We start from the raw sequence: 17736 nt of genomic DNA, 5'->3' as shown, positions 1-17736 counted from the left end.
TCCTCGAGTAACTCTTGATAAAGACATCTGAAATATGAAAAGAAGATTCCATGAGCCAATGACTGTTTTCCAAGTGGATCACAAGCTGACTAAAGGTGGTTTTCAAAAAAGCCAATTTTGTATTCCACATTCAAATGTTCTTTTTTTAATATAATGACAAATGGATATTTCAACAACAAGTAAATGCAAAAAAGAAAACAGTACTTTGATCAGCCACGATCATGAATCCTTTGTTCTGCCAGGGAAAAGTGGAATTCAAATTTAGAAACCATAGAAATCTATGAAGTGAAAATATTGTGGCATTCCTAATTAAAGCACAGACATCCAAAGTGAGAATAAACAATACAAGTTGGACACATTGAAAATGTGATAACAGTTTGCACTTAACCTCACAGAAAATATCAAAATCCTATAATGTAATAGCTTGACTACTGATGTAGTCTAAAAATAATTTTAAAGGATTCGTCCATTTTCTATTCCCGCTTAATCCACATCAGGGTCATTCGGGGGCTGGAGCCTATCCCAGCCGGGCAAAAGACGGAGTACACCCAGGAAGTTTCACCACACCATCACAGGGCCACACAGAGACAAAAGCAACAAACAACCGTGCACACTCACACTCATTCCTAGGGTCAATTTAGAAACACAATGAGCCTAACACGCATATTTTTCAACGGTGGGAGGAAACTGGAATACCCGGAGAGATCACGCGCATGCACGGGGAGAACATGCAAACTCCACACTAAAAGGCCCCCCGGATGCATAAAAAAAGACCGTGATCCTTTAACCTACTGAAATTGTAACCCATCTAAAGACGTAACCCAGCCTTGGCTCATTTAGTTACCAAGCATTACCATCAGTTTGTAGCATGTGAGCCGCTAATTCCACTAATATCCTATAAAACTTGTTTATGCTCTTGCACAGAAATCTCCGGAACACGATGCTGGGACATTTTTATATGTCTTGTCTCCCACAAAATGTTCACTGCAGTATGTAGCTTCAGAAGGTGTTTCCAGTTTATTCACCTAGAGCTCCACCTAGTGTCTGAAATGAGTGGCTGCTAATGCCATTATTTAGATTTATTGCAGAACACAGAATGATGTCAATAATCATGACAGACTGAGTTATTTAATGAAAAGCTTAATGAGATGTAATTGGTTATGTATGGGTGTCATGTGGTGCTCCTTCAGGTGTTTTGTTGGCTTATGTATCATTAAAAAATGAAGTGTTAATGGAAATGCTTTTTGTTGGATTGTGGCTGCTTTCATGACACAGTGCTTTGATTGAAATCTGAGGAATAAGAAGGGAAGTGGAAGGTTTAGGTAACAGTTATGTTAAGTTAACACTTATTTTTTTCATTTCTATTAACTGCTTTCAAATCTGTCTTGCAGCCTGCGATGAGGCTTCTCATCAGTTACTTTTGAATGGTTTCAACGAGTTACATATTTCCAGTTTTCCTCTTTTCTGATAACTATGAGATTTCGATTCACGTAACCCTGATTCCCCTGCTCGTTATTCACTTTCCTTCGTATCAGAAATTATTTTCTACCGCAGTGTCTCCATACAGTCGTCAGAGAATGGATCCTCACTTGCCCGGCTCTCTGTGTTATCTTCTCTGTCCCTGATTTCCGTCCATCTCAGTCCACTCATTCTCACTTTTCTTGTCATACTTTCTGTGTATCTGTCTCATACTGAGACCTGCTCTGGAGCCCTGTATGCCAGAGTGGATTCAGCATGTTGAACAGAGCTGTGGCAGGTGGGATCGCTGGACCCAGTCGCCCCCCCCCAACTCTGTCCTCCCTCACTTGCTCTTCATCTCTCAGTCTGCTTTAATTCATTTCTGTGTATGGGAATAGAGGGCGAACATGGACTCTTTGGGTCTTTTTATCCTTCTAATTCCTACATTTTTCCAGCAAACAGCTGCTTCTTCTCTTGGTAAGGTCTTAATTAACATATAAATGGGCATCTTGTGATAATTTGTTGGCTGTGGTTTTGGTTTGCTTTGTTTGGGTGTCTCAGTGGGGGCTTTAGTTGTAGAGTAATATTAATTTCCAGCCATAACAACTGGATTTGAGAACAGTGCTTGAGAAAATGTTGTACCACTTTTATCAAGCAAAAACAACTTATTTTTGAGAATCGTACGAATGAATGTGATGTTCTGAGAAAATTTAATTTAGATTCAATGTGAGCATGTGAAATGAAAACTGACCAAAACAGGACTTTACAGAGTTTTTATCTGTTATTTTTTCTTTTTAGAGGAAATCACTTGGACCTATAAGGGTAAGTCAAAGCTTACAACGTACCTTTTTAGAGCAGTTAGAGTCAGTCTCGTGTAAATACAAACTGAAGTCAAATAGAGTAATAACAAAGCACAAAAGCTCCACACAAGAAAAAACCATGAGGGTGGTTGATAATCTGGATATAATTTATAGTTGGAGGCAAAACTTTTAAGCTCCTTACAAATAAGCAATAAGAAAAATCCTAAAGTCAGTTCTGAAGTAATTAGAAAGCTGATTTTAAAACCAAAAAATGTTCGCAAACTGTTTAAAGTCTAACATATCATTTGAAAACAAAGGCATCGACAAGTTGAAACTTTACACGATTGAAACGACTTGTACATGCTGTCTTTCCACTTTCACTTCACTGCTCTCAATAAACCCAAATCCCCACCGTAAGAGCTTCTGCAACTTTGGTTGGGTTTGTGTTTTTCCCCTCATACCTCACCCACCGTGTGCCCCTCTGTTTTCCTCTCCTTCCCTCTCTGTCTGTATTAGTTACAGTTCAGCAGGCTGGCATGAGCACAGCAGTCTCACAGAGATGATGAAGGGATGGAGGGTGATAGAAAAAGACAGAGCGAGACGCTGGCGGAAGGAGGCAGGTGCAGAAGGACGAGTGTGTTGGACAGAGTGAGGGAGATGGGACGGGATGAGGCAAAAGCATACCAAATCGCGCGTTGTATTGTTGCAGGGCACAATAACCTATGTGTTTATTGTGTTGTTGACACACACTGGCTGCCTATGTGGTGGACAATGACTGTGCGAGAATGAATGGGGCATACAGATCTCTTTGCATGTATTCAGGAGAGCAACACTGATGTGTAGTTCATACATAATACACAGCAATTTTTAGAGGCTGTGCCTGGAGCCGACTGGTGTCCATACAAATCTGTTAAGGCCATATTTTAGTGGATAAATAGTCGTGTGTACTGTGCATCGCAGCCACAAGTTGAGTAATATGTTGAAGTAGTTTAAGAGCCTTTCAGAGCAGTTTGATAATGCGGGTGTGTGTGCGAGGCACAGTGTGTGCACTGCACCGCATGATGCTCACGATTACAGAGCTGTTGTTTTCTAAGGACAGGTGGAATTTCTTGTGCACGACATTTTGTTACACAAATGAGAGCAACAGCATGCCTCATTATACCCCTCAGAGAGGCGGCCTGCATGTGTGTGTCTTTGTTTTGTAGCTGCATTCAGGACTGTGGCTGCATGCTCGGAGAGGTGCTGTTAAGAGGGTGCAAAGGGTCAGAATATTCGGCCTCTGGTCGCCATGGATGTCACCATGGCAACCAATTTGCAGAGCCAAGGGACTCAGTTTTGGAGCTGAGTTGCGATACGGGGCAGAGTAGTGAGGCCTTAGCTGGAAGAGAGCGGATTAAATGGACAAGATGGGGGTTACAGGTACTGAGAGCAGCAAGAGAAGAGTGGTGGCATGTGTTTACATCACTAATGTAAAGCTCCCTTCTCTCACTGTGTGTATGTGGGATAAAGAAAGCTGTGTGTTAATGGTTTGTAATGTGCCGTAAGGAAATATGTGAGTGAATACTAGAATTTTTTGGGGACACAAATACCAATTGTGTGCTTTTTTTCAACAGCATTCCTTTTTTTTGCAATTGAAATTCAGACTCTTTGACTCCCATCACTCTCTTTCTTTTTCTTCTTTTTTTGGTCAGACAGCAGCTGTGCAGGCTAGTCTTTTTTTGCTGTTGTTCAGCGAACCCAGGCCTCAATCGCCCTCAGCCGCTTTCTCCACTTTCTTTCCCTGTTTATCTTTTAATTACACTACATTAACATGTTTACATGTTCATCTGGTCATAATTTAGAGCAGTAAAACAAGATTGTGTTTCAGCAGGGATAACTGACGTGCTGGCTCTTTTTCAGTTAACGGGCATCGTAAATATGCAAATCTGCTAATCTTGAAGACCTCAAAAAAAGCTTTTTGTTGTTTTTGTCCCTCTGATTCCAATAATTCTCAACATAAAAGAATTCTGATATAAAGCTAAATGATAAAGCTATGAATAATCAGTTTGAGCCATCTCTTGATATTATATCTAGTTTTGAAATCCGACAGCACGTTACAATAATTGAATCTGTATGTAAGATAGCTGTGGGGGTTTTCTATAATAAATCTGTCAATATAGGAATATTCTCTACATAGATGCTCAATCAAGAATAATAGAGTAATAATAATAATATTATATCGACTCATCTTGATGTATTGCACTGTTATTTGTCACATTCATCAGATCGGTATTGCATGATTGTATTTATTATTTTAATTCAACTGCAGTGAGACTAAAGGTATCAGGACATATGGGTACAACCGTATAACCAAGATGAGTCAAATAAGCCTTAAATTATAAAATATATTATCTTGGCTGAGACTTTAGTTTTCCGTTATAGTGTCCTTGATGTGAAATATTACGTTTTTGTTGGCTTTAGTTTATACTGATTATTGGTGTCTCTCAAAGGGTTTAATAATTTGGCTTGATTGTTATTTGGCTCAAACTCAAAGTCAGAGACTGAAATCTGTCCTGTACCATCAGCTGTGTTGGTTCATTGCAAAGGGACATAAACAGCTGAATGCGGGCATGCTTTTCAAACTATATTCTTCATATGCCCTATTCACCTTACTGCCATGAGTCTGTGCATGTTAATAAAACATAGAAGGATAATTATCCTCACAATTAGAGAGAGATCAATGGAGGCTTTTCAGTGAATAACTGGGAGCCAGTGAGCTGTGTGATTGGGTGACATCACCGTTTCTGTCTTTTCTCTGTCAAAGGCTTGGTTGGTCAGTCTGAGTGGTCGGAGTATTTCCCTGACTGTGGTGGTACTTCCCAGTCACCTGTTGATGTGATAACCACCCAGACTAAATATGACCCCAGTTTGATTCCAGTGACCCCGCTGGGCTACAGTCAGTACGGCAACCAGCCCTTCACTCTGTTCAATAATGGACACACAGGTAACTATGGCAGCCAGCTGATCTTCCGTTCCCTTTATGACCGGCTGCTGTGTGTTCTAGCAGCCTGTGTTTTCAGTCGATTTGCTTATACTGCACTCAAATGTAACCTGGCAGCAGACTTTTACAACCCGCTAAGAGATAAGTTGAATTTTTTGGTCATTTTGTATCCACTTTCTGGATAAAACATTTTTACTCATGACATGCTACAGAATACTTCTGATTGATTTAATTTTTCTCTTCATCAGCGGTCATTAAGCTGCCAGAGTGGATGGGACTGGGGGGACTGCCGTGGCTGTTTTCAGCCGTTCAACTGCACCTTCATTGGGGCCCTGGCGGTCTGGGTCACGTGGGCAGTGAACACACCATCAATGGACTGAGTGCAGATGCAGAGGTATTGCGAAATAAACCTGGTTGTAAACCATCTTTTACCTCACATGAGTGGAACAAAGTGACAGCACAGCATAAACACAGTCAGTGCGGGATGTATCAGTTAATTATCAGCTTCCGAATCATCAAAGAGTTCAAGGAAAAGCACGGACACTAAAAGTTTATTTGGATAGTTAGTTATGAAGTAAATGAGCTTTAATTGAACCATTATATTCACACTAGAAATTTTTAGCAGTGTAATATTTCATTTTAGAAGACACACATTAAAAAGAATTTCTAGAGCGCTACAATTACATGGATATAAAAGTGTAAATGTATGTGTAGCACAAATAGTAGATACTTTTTTGACCAAACACAAAATGTGTATGAAATCACAGAAATATTCCTTACCAAATTCAATCTTTATCCTTTTTCTTTAGTAACATTTAATAAACTCTTTGGTTTAAGAAATACTTTTAAGAAATCTAAAGAGTGATGACCTCAAAAGCTGAACAATTAGTTAACAAATTAAAAGACTGGGGGATGATGTGACATTTATTTGGTGCTTTCTGCTTAACTTAGATGACTTGTTGTTTTTCTTTGGCTCTCAAAAGGTTGTAAATTATCTAAAAGAAAACAACAACATTATTTTTGCTTCGGCGAGATAATGAATGTCAGGCTTTCAGTTTAGTTTTAAGTTTTAAGAAAATAATGTCAGACTATACATTAATTAAAACAATTATGTATTCTAGGCCTTCTATTTGTCATTGTATAAGATTTCTATGATCAGTAACTGAGCACTCAGACAGGATGAGATAGCTGTAAAGTGTTTCACCTCTCGGGAGCTGCTCTAGCTCCTCCCCCTCATGCTTGCTTCCTCTCTCTGTCTTTTACACAAATTCTGTTAAATTAGCTCTGATTTAGGATATTATAGGGCCGGAAATAGCAGCATTCAAGTCATATCATTCAGTGTAGACTGAGAGTGGGAAGAACAAAAGGCAAGAAACTATGATGACGATTGAAAAATAAACAGAAACATCAAGAGAAGAAGGAAAAAACACTAGCAAAGAATGGAAGAGGACAAATTGGGGAATGAGTAACGTGCAGAGAGAAGATAAGCTGCCTCAGCAGTTCCTGCCCATCTGTCACTGTACAGGTGTCCCAACAGACCATTCCTTTCAGGGATGAGTGGCTTGAGTGAGAGTGGTGCAAGGATTCAGTTGAGACAGCTGATTCAAACGAGAGGAAGAAGACAAAAACGGATACTAAAGAATCAAATATGTAGTCATGTGAAAAAAAAGTGAGCAAAGCAAAGAGCAAAGTATGCCCTGTGATTCAACAACTTTTTGATCCCCCTTTAGCAGCAGTCATTTAAAAAAATGAATTTCTCTATGATGTAATCCGTCTCTCACGTCATGAAAGAATTCTTTTAGTGTTGCTTCAGTTCATTCAGAGGTTACAAGAATTTGTTCATGCACAGCTCTTTTAAGGTCGCACCACAGCATTTTAATCAGGTTGAGCTCTGGACTTTGACTGGGTCGTTTTTTTTTCTTTTTCAGCCATTCTGTTGTAGATTTGCTGCTGTGTTTGGCATCATTGTCCCGTTGATGACTCAGTCTCAGCCACACCTCACATTTGACTTATGGGTAGTTTTGTATACCGATAAGTTCATGGTCCATTCTATGACTGCAAAGTTTCCAGGTCTTGAGCTGTGAAACAAACCCCAAATCATCACCACTCCATTACCGTGGTTGACAGTTGGTATAAGGGACGAGTCTGGTGATAAACTGTGCGTTTTCACCAAACATCTCTGTTTTGGTCTCGTATGTGGATGCAACATTGCAAACCCCTCCAAACAAGCCATACTTGTTCAGTCTTTTTCTAATTGGACTGTCATGAACTTTAACATTTAACATGCCAACTGAGGTCCGTAGAGTTCGAGATGAAGCACTTGGGTGTCTTGCATTCTCTCTGAGCATTGCATGGTCTGACGTTGAAGTAAACTTGCTGGGACGACTGTACGATGCAGTTCAGATTGTTTGGAAATGGCTTTATACCCCTTCCCAGATTGATGGGCAGCAACAATTGCTTCCCTAAGAATATTGCTGATGTCTGATAAGGGCAGAGTGCACTGTAGAATGTGTTGTTCATCTGAGGTTGTATTTTAAAAGTTGTCAAGAACCAGATTATTTGATGTCCTGTTATGAAAAACTTTAGAATGAAAATAATGTGTTCTCTATTTTTTCACATGACTGAATATGAGTGGTGTTCAGATTAAAGTAGATGATTAAATATTTTAAGTGCAGTCTTTTTTCCCTGTTTTTAACATTGAGCAAAAGGGTATGTGAGGGGGGAACGACACAAGTCCTTTTTCTTCTCTCTTTTACTCATCAGTGTGCTTCTCCTCCATCTAGCTCCATGTGGTGCACTACAACTCTGAGCTGTACCCCAACATGTCCACAGCGATGGCACAGAGAGACGGTTTGGCTGTTTTAGGAATTCTCATTGTGGTAATGACACAAATCACACCACCAACAATTATTAAACAAAAAGAGGAGCAATCTTTTTTCTAGTTTTAGTGTTTTAATCGGTTTTAAGTCTGAGTTTTGGTTTCTCAGACAGGTGAAGAGACAAACCCAGCATTTAACAGCATCCTCAACTACCTGAGCCGCATCAGACATGCAGGTAGGTCTTCTCGTAGGTTTTTTAAATCACATTGTGACGTTCGGCTGACCTTTCCTTTGGTTTTATCTTGTATAATTGTCCCATAGCATCTCTTAGAAATGTAAGAACTTTAACGAATTCCCCAATCTCCTCAGTAACAGTTCATACAATACGCATTACAACTTCATGTGATTTAAAAAAGAACGTGATGGTGAAGATACTTTGCTCTTAATGATTGCACCACTGTTTTTCTTCCTCTGTTTAGTGCTGCAACCTCACCGGCCCCTTTTCTCTCCCTCTTTCATTTCGCATCAGATCAGAGAGCGTTCATCCCAGCCTTTGACGTCCAGTCCCTGCTTCCCAGCGATCTGGGGCGCTACTATCGGTACAACGGCTCCCTGACAACGCCCCCCTGCCACCAGAGTGCTATATGGACGCTGTTTCATGAAAGGGTTCAAATCTCAAAGGCACAGGTCTGGTTGAAAGCACAAACAAAGAAAGAAAACCAGCAAACATCAACTTTCGTTCATCAACGTTCATCAAGACAGATGTAATGTTAATCAAAATGTGATGTTATACCCATGCAATTAACTTAATACATGCATACATACAATATCACTACTCAAACACATTTCAGTCTCATTTTCACAGTATGAAACAGATGAATTCTCTCTAAAACTCAATGGATCATCAGCAGAGAGCATTGCCTGAATTTATCTTGGTTGTAACCAGTTAAAAAGAGTTTCCAGTGTCCATCAGGCTTTAGTTTATGTTTTTTATTACAGTTTAATCTTGCAGTTTTGTAAACCATGAAAATATTTTTTTTTCTCGCGCATCAATTATATATAGAAACTGGTGTTATGTATATTGTAGTTATAGACAGTCCTTCACACTGTCCTAGTTGCCATAGAAACTCTGATTGCCACTATTGTGTTAAGTCTGGAGCAGTAGATTGTGTAGGAAGTACCTTGTGAGTGGCATCATTTCCGGATGACTTCCACTGCCGCTTTTATTAGTTGTATTATGTCTCATTCTGTACCTCCTGCTTACTGCTGCAACTATGTTTCCACAGATATTTAGCTGTCTATCTCACTGTATCATCAACCCAGCCTCATAGCAAGACTTAGTCACAGAAACTGGATTTATTAGTTAATTTCTATAGACACGATTTTCATTTTTTTCCATGCTACAAGACATAAAACTTGTTATGTAGAGGAAGACACTATCATGACCTTTTGGGAAATAGTCAAAAAAGTGTGTTGCAAAAAATTTGATGTGGAGGTTGGAGGAGTTGGGTGTTGGAGCTACATGCAGAAATGTCAGTCCACAAACAAAAGAGTTAGACTGTGGTACCAACTCCTAATGTTTTAGTAGCTTTGCTTTGAAATGTTTTTTCAAGGATCAGTCGCTGTTTAAAACATTACAAGCTACATGGTTAAGGTCGAGCTAACATTATGGCTTGTGGTAAAAAGAGACACCGTAATGATATATCGCGTTTAACTGATTTTTTTTCCAGTGCAGAGACAGTTCTGAATGAGAAAGTCCCGTGGTTTTTAATTTACTTTACAACCATGGTCATCACCACAACCTGTCCAACAGGAAAACAGCAGGTGTTTGTTTCACTGGTCACAACTTGACTAATTCATGTATCGGTCACCATGGCTGTATTCACTTTTCTTGCAGTTTCTACTTATTTAGGCCTGCATTTTCAGTAATGTTTTTGTAAATTTGATTTTGGTAGTCAATAGGAGAAGAAACTTTGCCTACCAAATCAGATACAAAGCAAAATATTGAGAGCTAAGAGAACATTCCCATTATTTGTGATGCGTGTTTGCTCTGTAAACCAGTGGCCTCTGTAAATTTGACATTGCACCAGTGCGCAAACACCAAGAGGAAAACTTGTTTGTCTTTTTTAAGGGTGTAAATTAAGTAACTGCAATGGGTTTTCCATCTCTCCACTCCAGTTGCTGAAGCTGGAGACGATCCTTTACTCCAGTAAAGCTGAAGAACCTGACCAGATGCTGCTGCAAGACAACTATCGTGTAACGCAACCACTCAACCACAGAGTCATCTTCGCCTCCTTCTCTGCAGGTTCGAGAACAACAAGGGGGAGATTTTCAGCTTTTTAAGAAACATTAGACTGATAATCTGCATTTTCTCAGGGGTTATCATTTCACATCTAACAAACGTGGAGTTATAAAAGATCACAATCAATGTGTTTTGAACTCAATTGTATCTCATCAGCAGGTCTGAACTGCTGATTTTTAATGCCTCCCTGCTGCAGTAAATACAAGCCACAGTAGTGGTAGGCCATGTAGACCAAAGTAAGCAGTTACTGCGGTGCATGCAGAGAGTGGAAGCCCAAATGCAAAGAGCAGTGTAAGAATATTCAGAGTACCGGTGATGCACAAAGAAAGAGTGACATGAAAGCACAGAAAGAAATACAAGAAAAGGAGTGGAAAAGCAAGGAAGGCGGTGTTTGCAAGCTGATGAGAGAAAAGGATTTGCAAAAAGTAAACACTGAATCCATTGTTATCACACGGTTCTCACTGACAAAAGGGGAGAGGAAAAAGAGACAGAGAGGGAGGCAGAGTGGTAGACAAAGACAAAAGAGAAAGAATTTGTGTGAAGTGCTCATTGTGGTGAGTGACTGAACTGGAAGGCCTGTGATATCAGCACTGTTTTCAAAGGCAGCAACACTAAGTAGAAGCAACTTTGTCAAACAGCTGAACAACAGATTCTACTAAGATAAATCAAGCAGTTGTTGTTTTGTGAGCATAAAGGCAAAATCTGCTGTGATTTTTCTGATAATGTATTCTATCATGTTTTAGAATCGGGGCGGGAGCTCTCCTCTGGTAAGACGAAGCAAATATCTCACCAATGTAGCTGATAACACGTCACATTTTTGTATTTTGGGAAGTTTTTCTGTGCTTCTGTCCTTATTCCCCTTTTTGCCCTGCAGGTGAAGTCACAGCTGTAGTGATAGGAGTGATGTGTGGCTGTGTGGGGCTGGCAGTAATCATCCGTTTCATCGTGAAGACAATACGGTAAGGAATCATTCTTCAGCGGCCTGGTTCGAAAGAGAGAGGGAGATACAGCCAATCTGTGTCTGGTTTGACTGTGAGAGGTGTCACTGTGGATGAAGCCAACTTCTACTCACTCTTATCTTCTTTCTCTTGGCAGATTTTTTAAACTCCTCCACCTTGAAACAGTTGTGGTAAACAGGTGGTTTACCTGATCTTATTACTGACAAGGATGCTCATGTAGCACTGACTGCTGATTCATTTTTTTATTTATTCATATTTAACTTTTTGTGTTTGACATATATCCTTAAGAGCAGATCTGGGATCAGTTGCGTGATGAATACAAAATGCACTGCATAAAATTCATAGCCACCTTCAGACCATGTTGAACCAACATGAAATTATAGAGTTCGGTGACACTTAAATAAAATCCCAGGCTACAAATTTAGCACACACTACAGTTAACAGAAACACACAGCATCAGGTTTTCTGGGTTCTGACCCATGATGGAAAACACTCGTGCCTTTTGCACCATGTGACCACACCAAACAAGTCTGGAACCAGTGTTGGTTTGTTATGTTTCACTATGAAAAGCCAAAAGATTGGTGCTAGAGATATTCTGATCTTCTGACCTCTTCTGCAATAACATGCCTGTTTCCCAGTACTTTTTTTTGTTGCTTTCTTTCATAAATATCACTAATCAACGGAAGTGGTGGTTGAAAAAAAGTAAATTTATCTTTCGCTTTGATCAATAGCTCCTAAAGCTTTTATTAATTCTCTCACACAACAGCCAACTACAACATTAAAACCACATACTTAATATTTTTTGTCTTCCCTCAAGCCACAAAACAGCTCTGAAACCGTTGGCACATGAACTCTGAAGTTGTCCTGTTAGCTTTGAGGGGAATCGGCGGATCTGACTCCCCCCCCCCGATTGAAATCTGAGGAATTTGGAGGCCAAGTCAGCACTTTGAACTCTTTTTGGCTGTGTGGCATTATCCTGCTGAAAGAGGCCATTGCTGTCAAGGAATAGATTAAGAAATGTATGTTTTCTGCAACAAAGTTTAGGTAAGTCAAAGTAACATCCACATGAATCCCAGGACTTCACCTTTTGTTGCCTCTGTCAAATGTGATCTTTCGTCAACCGACCGGTTTGCAGGTATGCAGCCCAATACACAGCAGTGCATTGCTTGTTCACACACCTTTCTACCATAGCCACCTTTGGGGTTTTCAGCCATTTGTGCTACGGTTTCTCTACTTTGGGGCTGGACCACACAGATCAGCCTTTGCTGCTCACACATGGAGCTTTGGTGGTCCTGACGCTGGTTCACCTGTTAACCTTCTGTTGTGCCCAAAAGACTGCATACCACAAGACGTGAGGCTTTTGGAGATATTTTGATTCAGTTAATCTATCTCAGATGATTTCAGCCTTGTCAAAGTAAATTCAATTAAAAAAAAAGGACTGCTAACTTGTTACATTGAAGATCATTAATTGTCCCAGTAAAGATATTATCTGTGTTATTCACCTCACCTTCACCTCTTTTTGTGGTTTTAATGTTGCGGCGGACCAGTGTATGTGTGTGCAAATCAGCCCATTGGCCCACACCTCACACTTTTGACTCTTAAAGAGAAAAGTAGGATTTTCATTTTGAATATGGATGTGTAAGCTTATCTTCTGACACTGCCGATCTTCTGTTGATATTGGTTAAATCAAGATCATTTTTCTTGGTGTCCCATGGATCCATATCCTTAATCCATCATGGGGCTCCGACATCATGCTTTGGGAACCACTAACTTTCTTAACATTAATCAGTCGTGTGCATTTATTTCAAAATGCCGTCTCCAGTCATTCTGTCTTATGAGAGAAGATGGCTTGGTGGAAATGAGATTTTAAAATATTTGCACAAAGTTTCTTCTTTGAAGTGTTGAATCTGTGATTTCCTTTCTGTTTCTGTCTTGTGATTCTGTCTTTTGATCTTGTGGCAGTTCTACCTCTAGCTGGGACATCCTGCACAACAACCGGCCCGCTCCCATGCCAAGGTTACTGTTCACAATCATGACCTCTAACCTCCTGACCAAATCTCTTTACTCTAACGACCAGATCACCGTGACTTAACCTCATCGATTAGACTTTAACACCTTGTTCATACAACTTAAAGATATTTCATAAACTGAGAAGATCAGTATAATCTTCAGTACATTTTAATCATAAACCTTCAGTGAAGCCTCAGCAAATTTCCGGAGTGAAGTTACTGGATTTTTTAATCATACTAAGAAGAATGATCCTTTTATGTCAAAATTTAGTCGTTAGTTTTGTCAGCTGTTTGTTGTGTAATGTTGAAGACGATAGTTCAGCGCTAGTCTTAAAAGTTTTGATGCATTGAACAATTTTAACCTAGTTGGAATTGTTTCAGCAGTCTCTGATGCAGATCAATGCTTTGAGCCTTCTAACTTGAGATAACTTGCTGTGACACTCAATTTTTCAACATCTCCCACCTTTGAGGCCCCCCTTTTTCTGATTGGTCAAAAACATCAGCGTGCGAGGTCGCAACTCCTTCTCTGTTTGACGTGTGCCGAACCAGCCACTAAAGAGGCATTACGGCCGTACTACATGAAGACAAGAATAAGAGGGGAAGTAAAGGCTGGACTACGAACGAGCTCTTTCACAAAGTTTCCACGAAGAATTCCTCCCAATACTTGTGAGCTTTGTAACTTCGTAGATTACTTACGTTTACAAAAAAGCCAAAAAACTACATTTACAATGTGTACTTTTAAAACTAAGCAGACCACATGTTCCTTCATCTGAATCAGCTGCCAACATGTTTAAATACTTGTAAAATGTCAGAATCCAAAACAACATTTGAAAATAAGGTTACTGAAAGAGAAGATGCTTCACCTTTGAAACTGATAAAGATGTAGCTTTCCTGTAGGCATCTCCAACACTCCTCCCTCTACAGTACACTTTTAAATTAACTCTACTTACCGTACTAATCGATCCTACATTCTGATATCACTAACTTGTTAACGTTGTGCCTTACTGATACACACTTATTCTAAATCTCCTTATTTTGTTGTTACTTTTTCAATTTTGAGCCTTAGAATAAGGCCGAGCAGTGCTGTGATTGTGATTTTTTTAAACAAAGGGGGACATCTTCTGGATAACATAAGAACTGCACTAACTCAAAGAACCGCTCTCTGTCCAGGTTTGCAACAAACGTGGGATAAGGATAACCCTTCCCTTCATTGTTTCAGGGCAAAGGAGCCAGAGAAAGCAAAAGAGAAGAAGCAAGACCTGCCTCTGAACTTGACCTCTGAAGATGAAAGGAAAGAAGAGCTTTCACCGTCCCTTCAGACGGAGCCGTAGCTGGCAGCATGGCTCACCGAAGGCCAGACACTCACTTGATATTTTTTACTGATTTCTATCTCTTTAGGGAACAGAAAGCAAACGTGTTTTCGCTCTATCCATTACAAAAGGCAAAAAAAAGAGAAAAAATATCTCGGAAAAATTAACAGCTGGACGAAAACTGTACACAGAGGAAGCCTCCTGCTGTCATCAGTGTCACAGTTCTTTTCCACCCATATTCAGTAGCACTGGCTGTCATAGTAAACAACATGTCGTCTTCTTTGCACGTGAACCACTTGCTGTAGATCTGTCATTCCGTTGCATTATGTTCAGGTAAGGCATGCCTCCTGCAAGCCTCAGATTCATGAAGGATTTCTGTAAATACTCGATGGAATATTTTTGTTTTATTGTTTTTGTTGCTTTTATTTGGATCTTTATCTTCACAGTATTTCTTGAAGCACAAGCACACAGCACTGCATGAAATGTTACATGTAAGCAGATTTAAAAGAAAACAGACAATTTGGTTTGAAAGCAAATGAGAGCTGACACATGTTTAATTTGTATATACAGATGCTGTCCGAACATTTTGGACCCGAATTGAATATGTAATCAACAGATTATATTGTAAATGGATGAGTTATATTTATGTACATTCCTTTATTCTGTTGAAAAGAGGATTTTGGGTGCTACACATCGTCTTTATCTGGTTTGGGATTTTTTTTCCCTTTTTTTGTCTGCTGAACTGTCAACATAAGCATCATTAAAACACTTGAATGTCAAACTTGTGTTTGGATTTCTTCCTCTTTAGCATCGTCGTGACAAAAATGCACCACCGCATCTTGCAAGTTTCCCACATATGTGTCTTTCTGTGTGCACGTCATTGTATCATTCATACTGTAATTGTCCCTTCATGACTCCTTCATCACCTCCTCTATGTTGCAGTATCTCCTCTACCTCTTTGTGCACCTTTTACACCTTTTGCTGTCGACTCTTCTCTTGTGAGCCAGCTCATATCTAGGATGTTCGCTCATTCGCTGCAGCAAGAATAAAAACCAGAAGATGGACACGTGATATTTCTTATGCAGTTATTATGCAGTTTTAGTGGAGTTTAGTGGTTGGCTTTTAGTAATAATCAGATTCTGTTAATTATAACCAATACTGAAACCAGAAGCACAACAGCAGAAGGGGGAAGTGTGCATTTTATCTTTGTTCAGAAGAAACTGCCGAAAAGATTTTGCCCTCTGCTGATTTGGCAGCTGCATTCTCAAAAATATTCCAGCATGTGACCACAGACTTTGGCAGTGTGAGTAAGTGCAATAGTCGTGCTTGAAGTTAGATTTCAAGGGAAATGTTAAAAGGAAAAAAGTGTAACACTTAACATCGAAAAAGAAATAAGCGAGTAAAAGAATTCAAGTTGTGACATTTAGAAAAAATACTAAAAAAATTACAAAACTACAAAATTCAGTCAGCGTACATTTGCCTTCAGCAGGATTCTCTCTGTGGGTGTGCATGATGTGCAAAGCAGAAAATAAAAATCATGTAATCATGTAATGACACAAACAAGTGGAACAAACTGCCAGTGGAGATTAAACTTTCACCAAATGGAGACATTTTTAAATCCAGGTTAAAAACATTTATTTTCTCATGTGTCTATGCATGAAATCTGCTCGATATCTTTGAATTTATCTAGACTGTTGCTTGTTCCACAACAGGTGTGAATTTGTACATAATCCGCGATAACGGTGCCACGACAGGTGCACTGTATCTTTTACTGTTGCTTGTTTTTAATTCCTTTTAATTATTTTATATGTTTCTCTTTATATTCTTTTATGTATTTTTTAATCCCTCTTCCACTCCCTGCTGCAATGCTTTTATTTTATGTAAGCACTTTGAATGGTTTTGTACATGAATACAAATAAATTTGACTTTGACTTTGACTAATGAAGCCTTTGATTTGTCCTAAAGTCCCGACCGGTTTGTCTGAATTAAAAGCAATTGTGAAAAACTTGTCTGCTGGTTTGGAGAACACTGACTTTGGACATGACAGGCGTTGCAGTCTGAGAGAATAAAACTTAAAAATTAAGGCCAAAAGGTGAAAAATTACATTACATTTACTGAGCGAGGGTTTTTATCGTCACATCTTTTATTAACCTTTTTTGAGTTGGACTCAATCAGAGAAATAAATGAGGTCAGACAATGAGGAGCTTTTCTGCAGTAACTGTTTTATTATCTCACTCACTAAATTTAATATGTTTTAACCCAGTAGTCCCTTTTTTCTTTGTCACAAGTAGTAATATGATCTAAGTATCAGGATTTGGTCATAAATAGGAGGTACTGTATGTTATAACACATTTACTCATGCAAGACTGAATAAACTATAAACGACTGTGCTTGTGCTGTATGATTCAGCTAGTTTCCTGTCACTTACAATTCTTCTCTCTTTATTAACACCAGTCTGAAAAAAATCAAAAGGCATATTTTACATAAAAACATGCCATTTGAAAGCAGCACATATAAACACGTACAGCGAGCACACAAATATAGCTTTCTGAACTGATCTCGATCTGAATATTTATAGCAGTAAGTGGATCTCCTCGCACCATGACCACGGCTCTTAAGCACAACCATGTGGACAGAGTTATTTATTGCACAGGCCACTCCCACTCACACACACAGGAAGTGAAATGTGGAACTGCAACTGAAGGACAAGAGAAAGATCCAACAGCTGAAGCTTTCAGGTCATTTCTGTGGCTCAGAGAAGTATCTACTGCTGCCAAAACGAGGTAGGGAAGTATTCTCAGCTGTTGTCTGCATCCTGCTGTCATGTTTAGAACCTGCACATACGCACAGCTGTGGTCTCACTGTATTACGTAACATGTCAAGTATTTGGAAAGATGGTAAAAAGAAGAAAAGGGAGCAGATCACTGAAAGGCTGTAAAGCGTCTTGTTTGTTCAGATCGTTATTATTTCATAGTTTTGTATTGCATTGCAGGACTGCTGTGTAATGGCTGTCTGCAGAGCTTTATTCTCTCTTGCCGTTTGTGTCCTGCTGGGTCAACAAACATCTGCTAAAAACGATGCTCCCTGCCTGCCCTCCAA

General features: G+C 39.5%; 1 protein-coding gene across 4 annotated transcripts; it reads left to right on the top strand.

Annotated features, from left to right (window-relative positions):
- The first annotated feature begins 1843 nt into the window (after positions 1 to 1843).
- On the top strand, positions 1844 to 15538 carry ca14 (carbonic anhydrase XIV). 4 transcript variants are annotated; one of them, XR_012769808.1, is made up of 13 exons: positions 1844 to 1935; positions 2257 to 2280; positions 5062 to 5241; positions 5487 to 5632; positions 8022 to 8117; positions 8226 to 8292; positions 8587 to 8744; positions 10236 to 10362; positions 11103 to 11126; positions 11234 to 11318; positions 11455 to 11496; positions 13281 to 13993; positions 14547 to 14610. XR_012769808.1 is itself a non-coding variant. In XM_075465598.1 (13 exons), exons 1-13 carry the CDS (start codon positions 1866 to 1868, stop codon positions 14656 to 14658), a joined length of 1185 nt encoding a protein of 394 aa, XP_075321713.1. In that variant the 5' UTR covers positions 1844 to 1865; the 3' UTR covers positions 14659 to 15538. The 4 variants fall into 4 exon arrangements, 3 of the variants coding, with proteins under 3 accessions (XP_075321713.1, XP_075321714.1, XP_075321715.1); XM_075465598.1 differs by having other exon boundaries at positions 13281 to 13334; positions 14547 to 15538; XM_075465599.1 differs by lacking the exon at positions 11455 to 11496 and having other exon boundaries at positions 13281 to 13334; positions 14547 to 15538.
- The last annotated feature ends 2198 nt before the right edge of the window (positions 15539 to 17736 follow it).

The sequence above is a fragment of the Odontesthes bonariensis genome, chromosome 5, assembly GCF_027942865.1.
Source record: "Odontesthes bonariensis isolate fOdoBon6 chromosome 5, fOdoBon6.hap1, whole genome shotgun sequence".
Classification (NCBI taxonomy): domain Eukaryota; kingdom Metazoa; phylum Chordata; class Actinopteri; order Atheriniformes; family Atherinopsidae; genus Odontesthes; species Odontesthes bonariensis.
Note: the sequence above shows the minus strand (reverse complement) of the source record. Positions and strands in the feature narration are given on the sequence as shown.

What these genes read in the sequence shown, in the direction of transcription:
- ca14 (XM_075465598.1), top strand. Translation starts at nt 1,866, where the DNA reads ATGGACTCTTTGGGTCTTTTTATCCTTCTAATTCCTACATTTTTCCAG. An exon ending in TTCAAATCTCAAAGGCACAG is followed by an intron (nt 8,745 to 10,235) that starts GTCTGGTTGAAA and finishes TCTCCACTCCAG; the next exon opens with TTGCTGAAGCTGGAGACGAT. An exon ending in CTTCGCCTCCTTCTCTGCAG is followed by an intron (nt 10,363 to 11,102) that starts GTTCGAGAACAA and finishes ATCATGTTTTAG; the next exon opens with AATCGGGGCGGGAGCTCTCC.